The sequence below is a fragment of the Zea mays genome, chromosome 2 (genome assembly GCF_902167145.1).
Source record: "Zea mays cultivar B73 chromosome 2, Zm-B73-REFERENCE-NAM-5.0, whole genome shotgun sequence".
Taxonomy (NCBI): domain Eukaryota; kingdom Viridiplantae; phylum Streptophyta; class Magnoliopsida; order Poales; family Poaceae; genus Zea; species Zea mays.
In genome coordinates, this window is record NC_050097.1 from 236,734,915 (window position 1) to 236,745,627 (window position 10,713).

Consider the following 10,713-nt stretch of genomic DNA (forward strand, 5'->3'; position numbering starts at 1 on the left):
ATGATAACAGAATTCTTATTTCCATTATTTCTTATAAATTGTATTGTTTCTAAATTGTAAAGTATATATATGTATTCAAATTAAATTACAAATTAATTATTTTAATACCTGGTACTGCAACCTATGCTAATTGTTTTGTTTCTATTGATATTATTCTTCGAGACAGTTGTGAGTGTGTAGAAAATTAATAGGAGACGTCCTGAAACAACTTCTACAAGGAATACCGTAATTAATAGAAAATTATCACTTGTTAAGGACATCTATAATCAATAGGAGACAACTTCTACAAAATTAACAAGGAGATCAAGTCCTGAAACAATACCGTAATTAATAAATCTTCAAACATGACCCACTGGACACAACTGCAAGTATTCTCACTTCAAGTCACCAGACAGCAATAGCAGTTAAGCACAAAACACGATTTCGTCAGTGCTACGACTAGTACCTACGATACTCTGCGGCGAGCTTGGAGGCTGGACGACGGAGGCGTTTCCGATGGCGCTCTTCGGACGCAGTGCTTTTGTGTTGGTCGCCGGACACCTCCTGCACTCACAAAGGCCGCCGTCCCCTGATCTTCTCTCCTTTCCCCGGATCTAGCCGACGAAGCGGGAGGAGGAAGCAACAGGCGTTTGGCGGACGATTCCCTTCCGCCACATTTAGATATAGCGCCGTTTAGCGGCTCGTGCTGGAGACAGCCTAACTAACCCTAACTCCAGCTATGGTTAGTGTCAAAAAGGAGAAAGAGAGCTTATAATTACCTGATGCATGGTAAATGCTACAGCTTCCTGCCAATAATATAGAGCTCGAGGCACTCAACAATACTCCTCTTAGGCTGCGCCTTTTGATTATCCAATGATGGCTGTCTTTAGCAACAGCATATTACAATTTTCCACCACAAAAAGGTTACTGTCCTGTAACTGCAGAACAGTTTGTTCACTGTCATGACCAGTGATCTAGTCCGTATAAGGCAGGAGTTTTCTCAACGTAACAGAGGTCCTCCTGCGCTGCTCGAGCTCCCTGCCATCCCACAGCTGCCTGCCTGGTTTCCGGTTGATCTCATGCATCCACAGATACCTTGCATCGCCAGACATGAGCGCAAGGGAGCCCGGGTTCAGCAGAACGGGGACCTCTGCAGTAGATTCACTGGCACTGCCCCCTTGCTTCGGGGTGTCAGAGGCTGCTTCTGCTCGACTGAAGCGCATCACACAGGCTGACTCGAGCGAGACGATCGCGATCCCATCGTCAAAGCGCATCAGATCGACGTGAGCACAGATGCCCTACAGTCGACAGCAGGAGCGTGATCCATGTTAAGAGCGCAAAAAGGAATGAATGCATCCCTTTTCTGAACGATACATACGTTTTCCTTGTGAATCTGAGACAGTTCCGCACCTCACCTGGTCTGTATCTGTTCGCGATCATCTGATCAAAAAATGGCTCCCGCCACAACAAGTCTGATGGCAGAGGGCACGCATCCTCGTCCTCGTTCGTCGCCTCCGCACCAAGACCGGCACTGGCGTCGCCGACGCAGATAGCTTCGCGGATAAGTGCAGAAAGTTCGACTGCCCACGAAGGGAGGTCGCCGAATCTCATCGCCTATAATGAAGGGAGGAGCAAGTGGAATTTAAACATTATTAAATAAAAACGACAGACTAGACGTACAAGGATGTAACAAATTCTCTGTACAGTTTGAATTACTTTAGGAAACCATATACAAATCGGGGCAGTGTTCATGGAACTAATCAGGACAGACGTATCTAAAATCCTAACGCTGATGAACATTGGCCAGGCAAGGAAAAGATGAGAGGAAGAAACTTACTTGGTTGTCTGCATTAATAAACCATCCTTCTGCACAAAAAGAAAAGCCATCAGATTTATGACTAGCGTCGAGCCATTGTTATTTCTGTTCTCGAGGAACAACAAACTAGAGCTGAGTTACTTCTGCATAGGTGCTTAGGGTAGTTTGCTACTGCTCTACTGGGAGACGTAATATTTAACTAATCCAGAGATAAGTATAGTATCAGTTAGAGACCAAAAGGCTTATTGCAAATTACAATTTAACATGGTTACATATAGCTAGATAACTTTATAATCAGAACTAGTACATGGTCAGAGGAAAAGGGGATCGATCGATTCACCGATTCCTAACATTACTAACTGCATCGCAGCTGCCTAATCAGATCCGATGATTCTAACTATCACAAGGAGAGATGGATCGACCAGTAACAAATAACGTCCTTTCAAAATTTATGATTGGAACCAAACCGAACAAAACACGAAGCTAAAAGAAATCCCCTTTTTCTCCTCGCAAGAAGGGGAACAAGAATGCTACAGGAGGTCCCGGCAACCGAGGACTCACCTCGCTGGATGGCGTTGAGGAGGCGCGCCTGCTCGTCGGCGGAGAGGAAGGCGGCGCAGAGCCACAGCCCCCTGACCCCAGCCACCGCCTCCCACCTCCAGTGCCCGCGGCCTGCTCCGGGGCTGACACCGGCGGGTGTGTCGGAATCGCTGCTCGACGAGTCACCGAAGGCCTCGCGGAGCGCCTCCCGGTAGTGGGACTCACCGCCGTCGCCGGCGGCGGCCATGTGGTGTCTCCGTGGAGTCTCTTCCAGTCTCGCAGCACAGAGCGGTACAGCAAGATTCATTCAACTCGTTACGCCTTCTGTGTATGCCCAAGAAGGCTCACTTCCGGCTGAGTAAACTTAGAAGATGTTTAGATCTTATGTATGACTAGATAAATGATCGTGCGTTGCTACGGAGTGAAAATATTTAAAAATGTTGATAGAAAAGACATATAGATAACTCTATTTCATCACACAATTGATACAAAAGTAGCGGTTAAATTGCCAATGACATATGATGCTAAGCATCACCCCTCTAGGAGATGTCCAAATTTCAGAATTGCCTTGTCTGAAATACCGGAAGGTGTAGATTGGATTATAGGCTTTTAGAACATAACTGTTGTATTTGTGTATGTTCACTAACTCAACGCTCTCAATTAGAATAAACTGAAGTAGCAGCAAAGGTGCAAAGAGACATCCAATTTTGTCCTGTAGTGTTGCATCTAGAATAAGCCAATTAATATGAACATTGCGACAATTACAACCACATCTGTCAGAAATGGAAGATATTACACCAATCAGTATAGGTAAAGTAAATTATACTCTTCATCAGACCATGAAAAATAGTACACCAGATTCAACAATGAAAACAATATAACCATACAGAGAAGGAAAAAAATACATGTATCTCATGTTATGGTTCTGAACCTTATTCCACTTGCTACAGAAGAACTGCATACAACGTATAAAACTACAGCTTAGATTGCAGTTGCATTAGGTTTACTCATAAACTATTATTCTGAATACATCAGATTGCAGGAGTGGCAGTGAGGGGGTTGGCCGCCTTGGCGACCTCGATAATGACGTTGGTGGTGCCAGGCAGCTCGAGCGGCCACGCGTCTAGTGTGATCTTGACGGCGTCGAAGATGTCGAGATCGTGCAGCCGCACAGTAGAGACACTGCGGCGCAGAGCAGCTCGGCGATCTCCGCCTCGATGAGATCGTCCTACGTCCTGGTGGTTCCCTTGATGATCACGTCGTGGACGCGGATGCCCACGAGGTCCGATGACAGCCACCGTTGCACGGACTACATCTGCTCTCGCTCTGTCGCCGAGAGAAATGTTTTCACTGCTGCTGCAATTAATCAAGTAGTTTGCACTTAATTCAATGGCAACGGTTTGAGCTCTAGTACACGTAGGAGAAGAATGATCTATCAAAACAATAGAGAGACAAATCAACATAGGCTCTATATAACTTGAATAAAAAGGTAAAATGATCAGATATTGTCGGCGTTTCGACCCCGGGGGGTCCCTAGACCGACGAGTAAAATTGTCGCTGCGTGCCCCAGTCCAGATGGGTTGGCGCGAGATGGAACACCAAGGGGGGAAAACCGAGACTCGTGTTATCCTGCGCCAGAGTGGGTGCGCTTGCAGTAGGGGTTACAAGCGTTCACGAGGGAGAGAGGGAGTCCCGCGCGACCACCCTCTGTATGAGGGCCCTGGCCCTTCCTTTTATAGATGCAAGGAGAGGGTCCAGGTGTACAATGGGGGTGTAGCAATATGCTAACGTGTCCGACAGAGAGGAGCCGGAGCCCTATGTACATGCCAATGTGGCTGTCGGAGAGGTGCTAGAGCCCTGTGTACGCGGGGTCGTGGCCGTCGGAGGAGCGTTTGAGCCTTGTAGAAGCACAGCTGTCGGGGCTGTTGGGACCTTGCTGACGTCTCCTTGCTTCCGTAAGGGGCTGAGAGCCACCGTCGTTATGGACGCACGCGGGAAGCCATCATTACTTGTTACCGGGGCGAGCCTGGATGGGACGCCGGTCTTGTTCCCCCGTAGCCTGAGCTAGCTAGGGGCAGGGTAATGATGTACCCCCTGCGGCGTGGTCGGTCCGAGCCCAAGGTCGGGCGAGGCGGAGACTCCTCCTGAGGCCGAGGCCGGGGTCGGGCGAGGACGCGATTCCTCCCGAGGTCGAGGTTGAGGCCGGGCCCTGGGGTCGGGCGAGGTGGAGACCACCTTCCGAGGCCGAGGCAGGGGCCGAGCCCTGGGGTCGGGCGAGGCGGAGACTTCCTCCTGAGGCCGAGGCCCAAGGTCGGGCGAGGCGGAGATTCCTGTGGCGCCTGAGGCTAGACTCAGCTGCTGTCAGCCTCACCCTGGCGGGTGGCACAGCAGTCGGAGAGGGGCGAGTGGCGCTGTTTTCCTGTCAGGTCAGTCAGTGGGAGGGCGAAGTGACTGCGGTCACTTCGACCTTGCCGACTGAGGTGGATATCGAGCTGGCTCGGCTCGACTCGACTCGAGCTGACTCGTTAAGATAACGAGCTGGCTCGACTTGACTCGTTATGTTAACGAGCTGAAGATCCAACTTGGCTCGACTCGTTTGGCAACTCGAGCTGGCTCGTTTAGCTCGCAAGCTAGCTCGATAATACCATGTCTAGTGTCTATGAACATATATAAAAACACGTAGCAAAAGAAAAGAAGGAGATCTACGTAGAAAAAAAGAATAGAGTTTGCAACTTAAGATTCCACACTCAACAAAGAACAAGATTAACTATAGTAGAGTACAAAATTAACTATTTTGGATCGGAGATCATTGTAATTTGACTAATTACTCCAACTCGTTTGGCTCACGAGTCAGCTCGCGAGCCAGCTCGAGCTGGCTCGTTATCGTAACGAGTTGAAATACAAGCTCAACTCGTTACAAATTATAAACGAGTCGAGTCGAGTCGAGCCACTATTGAGTCGAGTCGAGCGAGTTAACGAGCTACGAGTTTTTCGTCCAGCCCTAGCACGCGTGTCAGGATAAGGCGCCAGGCGATCCTTGCATTGAATGCGCCTGCGATACAGTCGGTTGGTGAGGTGATTTGGCCAAGGTTGCTTCACAACGAAGCCTGCCCGAGCTGGGCTTCGGGTGAGTCAAGGGTGCGCCCATTGCTGAGGAGGCCCTCGGGTGAAGCGTGAATTCGCCTGGGACTATTGTTCTCGCCCGAGGCTGGGCTCGGGCGAGGCGATATTGCGTCTCTTGAGTAGACGAAGCCTTGACCTGAATTGCGCCCATCAGTCTCTGCAGTTTGCGCTAATGGTGATTACCAGCCGAGTTTAGGAGTGTTGGGGGTACCCCTAATTATGGTACCCGACAGTAGCCCCCGAGCCTCAAAGGGAGTGTTGGTACTCGCTTGGAGGCTTTGTCGCACTTTTTTGCAAGGGCACCTGCCTTTCTCGGTAATATTTTGTTCCGGTGGGTGCGTGCGAGCGCACCCGCCGGGTGTAGCCCCAGAGGCCTCAGAGGAGTGGTTTGACTCCTCCGAGGTCTTAATGCCTTTCGTGATGCCTTGGCCGGTCTGGTTGTTCCCTCATGCGATCTGATCGTAGTCCAGGTGCATGGTCAGATTCTGAGTTTTCAGGCTGGTTTGTTGACGCTGTCAACGGTTTGGCCGTAGCCGGGTTTGCGAGAGCAGCCCCCGAGCCTCTACACGGAGCGAGAGGACGATCAAGGACTGACTCGACTTTTATGATACGCCCCTTCGTCGCCTTTCCGCAAGGAGGAAGGGGGGGGGAGCGCCATGTTGCCCTCGGAGGGCGCCGAACATGGTGTCTCCAGTGAGTTGCTAACGGGTGATCCGAGTGGACGCCCGTGCCCCGTTCGATAAGGGTCGGCTAGTGGGCCAGAGGCGCGCTCCAAAAGTACCTGCAGGTGATTTGCCGGACCCGGTCCCATTCGATAGGGTCCGAGGGCTCGATGCCTCCCTCTGATGGGATTCCATTACAAAATCGCTCCTGCTGGTCTTGGAAATGTCCTAGGGTACCTCAGGAGCGTAGCCCGAGCCTCGGCCATGTATCGGACGTACCCAGAGTCATCCCTCGCTCTGCGTGCTCTGGGGCGACTGTCGAACCCTTCTGAGGGGCTAGCCTTCGAACCCCTGATCAGTAGTGGGCGCGGAGCCCGAGTGCTCTGAGGCGGCTGTCGAACCCTTCTGAGGGGCCAGCCTTCGAACCTCCGATCAGTAATGAGCCTGAAGCCCGAGTGCTCTAGGGCGGTTGTCGAACCCTTCCGGGGGGCCAGCCTTCGAACCCCTGATCAGTAGGAGGGCTTGGGCCCGCTTCCTTCGCGGAGAAGGATCCCTTTCGAAATATCCCCTTTCTCGGTCCCTGTAGCAAGAGAGAGAAAGGGGAAGAAGAAAAGGATATGAATTTAAGCGGTGTGGCGCACCTTCTTTGACGCGGTCGTCATGGCGGAGGTGAAACAACGCCTGCTTCGCCTGCCAAATGTGTCGCTTGCCCTGTCGTGGAGTTAATGCGATGGGACAGGTGGTTCGCGGGGCGGCCGTTGCGCGTGCGCGCGTTGTTCGAGGAACGGGCGTTTCGCCTTCGAGTTTGAATTTCGCGGCAGATTCGGGCGAAGTGTTGAATGGGTCTTGCCCGGGCCTTTATATACCCAGAAGAGGGGTCGGCGGTGGTTCTTTACTCTGCTGCTCGCCTTCTGCTTTGGTTTCCGCAACCTGAGAGAATAGCCAGAGAAAAGGAAACCGCGCACCTTTTTTGCTCCGCTTCCACCCCCTTCGTTCGGCGATGGCCGATAAGGCGACCGTCGTTCCGCCGCGCAATCCGTGGCCTTTCTCCACTGTCACGGTGGGCGATCTGGAGGCCCTTGTCGCCGATGGTTTGCTCCGTCCCCTCTCAGGTGACCCACAGCCGGAGTGGATAGCCCCCGCGAGCGAGGCCGACCCGGCTCCGCCTCCGGGGTATGTGGCCAGTTTCGTCTCCTTCCACGAGCGGGGGTTTGGAGTGCCAGCGAGCCGCTTCATGCGGGCGCTCCTGCACTACTACGGGGTGGAGCTGCACAACCTCAACCCCAACTCCATTCCGCAAGCGGCCATCTTCGCGGCGGTTTGCGAGGGTTTTTTGGGGATTGACCCCCACTGGGATATGTGGATCCATCTCTTCTCCGCGGAGCTTTTTGCCTTGACGACGGGGGAAAGGAAGGTCCGCATGGCGGTGCGGGGCGGTGGCTGCACCCTCCAGTTGAGGCAGGGCCGCGCGCACCAGTACATCCCCACCGGTGGTTTTATCTCCGGAACGACGACGGAAGGCTCCCGTCGTTTTCTAAACGAGTGGTGACCGCCGCCGGTGGCAACTGGCGTTGAGGGGCCACGCGCGAGAAACAAGAGAATCTCCAGCCTCTTCTGGAGGCCTTGCAGAGGTTACGAGATGGGGGGCTCACCGCTGCAGGGGTGGTCGCCGCCATCCATCGCCGGAGGGTGCTCCCTTTAGCAGAGCGGCGGTTGCCGCTCTCGGAGATGAAACTGGGGGTTGATTTGGAGGGCTCGTAGATGTCCTCGGCTCCCCTCTCCACCGACGACCTCCGCAGGCGGATAGCGGGCACGGTAGGGAGGCTGGACGCCGGCGCCCTTACCCAGCCCGTGATGCGTCCCGAGTGTGGGTACGTGTCCCTGGTGAGTGTCCGCTCCTTCTCTTATTTTGCGCTGAGTTGCCCTTGATTCTCACTGTCGGGATTTCCGTTCGTCTCCAGGGGTTGGGGTTTCACAAGCCCTCCGTGCCACGGGTCCCGGAGGACACGGTGGACTGAGCCGCGCGGAGGGTCGTCGCGGAGAAGAAAAAGGAGAAGAAGGACGCGGAAAAGGCCCGGGCCCACGAGCGGAGCGGGCTCGGGACGCCTTGGAGAAGCGTCGTCGAAGGCAGGAGAGGGACGGGCTCCCGAGGGAGCCGTCGCCGAAGACGCCTGACGACGACGATGACGACGATGATGACGAGGACGACGACATGGCGGCCCGCCTTGGCCTCAGCCCGGATCTGAGGCTGGGTCAGGGGTCGTCGAGCCAGCCCCCGAGTGGGCTGGCGCCGTCGGTATCTGGGGGCGGGACATCAGGGTCCCGGTCCGAAGAGCAGGGCAGGCTGAGGGGGTACTTGACCCCTTGGCCGAGGTAGTTGAGGTGACTCCGGGGAGTCGGGCCGACCTGCCTGTCTCCCAAGAGCGGTCGCCCATGCCGGCTGTACAGGAGGTTGATCCTCGGGCCGTCGTGACTGCGCTTGGGCGACCCATCCCTTCGGCGCCCCGGGCGCCCGAGGCGGGAACGGCGCCAAAGCCGGTAGCGGGGCAAACCTCGACAGTGCCTGTGGGGTCCGAGGCCCGAGTGGCCTCCCCGCAGGCACGATTGGCCTTGGTCCGGAGCGGGTAAGTATCTGAGGATACCTCTGTTTTGGCTCCTTCTTCGTGTGTCCTGATCCTGCTTTTTCTTTTCCTCTCAGCAAACAGAGGCATGGTTCGGCCGGTCTGGCTCCCCAGAAGGCCCTTAAGACGGCGTCGGCTTCTGCAGCCAGTGCCGCACCGTGCCACGCCGGTTGGCTGGCCTCCACATAAGATGCCCTCAAGTGGGGGGGGGGGCAGGCGGCACGAATTGCCATGGGGCAAGCCGCCCAGGCTGACCCCTCCGTCGGGGCGGCCATCATGCCGGGGGAGGCTGCTGGCGTGGCCGCGACCCTGAGCCCATCTGACGCGTTGCCGGCGCCGACACCAGCTTCTGCCGAGGCCGTTGCTGTTTTGCCCGTGGAGCCACCCGTCGCCGCTGATGCTGGGATGGCTGAGGTGCCGCTGCCCGAGGTCGTCTCTGATCTTCCCAGTCTCGGTCATAAGGAGGGGGCGGCCGCTGTTGCCGAGGTCGGTGATCGGAAGCCCACCTCCTTAGCCGAGGTGGTACCCAATGCATCGACTGCAGGGGGTCCCGACGCCTTGGGGGAGGGGTGCACAGAACCGCGACCCATCCCGGGGAGCGGCAACCTCATCCCCGTGCGACGCGATCCCAATGAGTGGCGTGGGCAGGCGCTCCGGTTCTGGACCCGCGGCGCCTCGAAACCCCTCTTCGTCCTTGACGATGAGCGGGAGGAGCAGTCTCGGGATGAGCTCCGTGAGTATGCCGAGGCAGCGATGGGGTCGCTTCGGGCGACCATGGAGATCCTTTCCAAGGACGTTCCCAGGGTCCTCCAGGTAAGGATTTCAGGCATACCTTTCGCGTGACTAGGGCATTCTTTGTGACACTCTGCTTCCCTTCCTCAGGTTCTGACGGATCTGAGCACCGCCAAGTCGCTGTTCATCCGCCGCGTGACTAGAGCATACCTTTCGCCGAGGCTACTGAACGCCTCGCCCAACGGAGCACCGAGGCGGCGGACCTTCGGTTGCTCTGTGACGAGCTAGAGGTAGCGGCGTCGCGGGCAGAGGCGGCGTCGGCACGGGCGGAGGCGCAACAGCGGTAGTTGGAGCTTGGCCAGGTTATTAGCGAGCGGGACCAATCTCGGAACCAGGCTGTCGAGGCTGTAGGCCGGGCTGATGTCCTCGGGGGCCAGCTAGCCGAGGTGTCTGCTTGGGCCGGAGCCCTTGTGGAGGACCTGGCCGTGGCCGTCGGGTCTGCCCAGTCCGCCCAAGCCGTAGCCTCGGAGCAGCGTGCCCGGGCTGAAGGTATGTTTTGGCCGCTTTGTGACTTCGATTTAGCTTCATTCTTCAACTCGTGTCTGAAGAATTCTGTTTGGCTGTTTGCAGAGTTCGAGACAGCTCTCAACGAGTCCGTCAAGGCACTTGCCCGGGCGGCTGAGCAGAAAGAGGCCGACCGCGTGGCCATGTCCGAAGCTATCTCGGCCTTCTGCCAGGTCTTTGGCCTCGATGACGTCCCCTCGGGTAGCTCCCCCCGGAGTCGCCTGCGAGCCTTGGGCGGCTATGTGCGCAGCAGACTCTGCGAGGCGCTGCATCACGACGTTAGGCGGGCCTTCGCCGTGCTCGCTTCCCACTACGACGTGGATCTGGAGCGGGTCAGCGAGGGGTACTGCCTACCCGACGAAGACGAGGCTGCCTTAGCCGAGGTTCAGAGGCTGGACACGGCCGTCGCGGGCCCAAGCGCGGTGCTGGCATCCTCCTTCGAGGTGGAGATCCTTCCGCCCGTGTCACCGTCCGAGGTCGGGCCAGATCTCGCCAAGGGTGGAGACGGCGCCGAGGGTGGAGACGAAGCCGAGGGTGCCGCTCCTCCCCCGGGTGATGCCTGATTCTGTTGGAGCAGTCTGTTTGGAGCATGCATGTGTCTTTCGTGGCTGTCGAGGCCTAAACACTTTGTTGTCGTGTTATAAAGGTGCGTTTCTTTTCCTCTCGTTTTGAGTAT

The 10,713-nt window shown here is 55.7% G+C and overlaps 1 protein-coding gene across 7 annotated transcripts; it reads right to left on the reverse strand.

Annotated features, from left to right (window-relative positions):
- Positions 1–291: 291 nt before the first annotated feature.
- On the reverse strand, positions 292–2,736 carry LOC100217124 (uncharacterized). Of its 7 annotated transcripts, none has more exons than XR_004855867.1 (5): positions 2,357–2,736; positions 1,817–1,845; positions 1,395–1,593; positions 759–1,277; positions 292–644 (listed from the first exon to the last, which is right to left on the reverse strand). XR_004855867.1 is itself a non-coding variant. In XM_008669155.4 (4 exons), exons 1-4 carry the CDS (start codon positions 2,640–2,642, stop codon positions 954–956), a joined length of 843 nt encoding a protein of 280 aa, XP_008667377.1. In that variant the 5' UTR covers positions 2,643–2,736; the 3' UTR covers positions 292–953. The 7 variants fall into 7 exon arrangements, 5 of the variants coding, with proteins under 5 accessions (XP_008667377.1, XP_008667379.1, XP_035820492.1 ...); XR_561679.4 differs by having other exon boundaries at positions 1,390–1,593; XM_008669155.4 differs by having other exon boundaries at positions 292–1,277; positions 1,390–1,593.
- Positions 2,737–10,713: the final 7,977 nt, after the last annotated feature.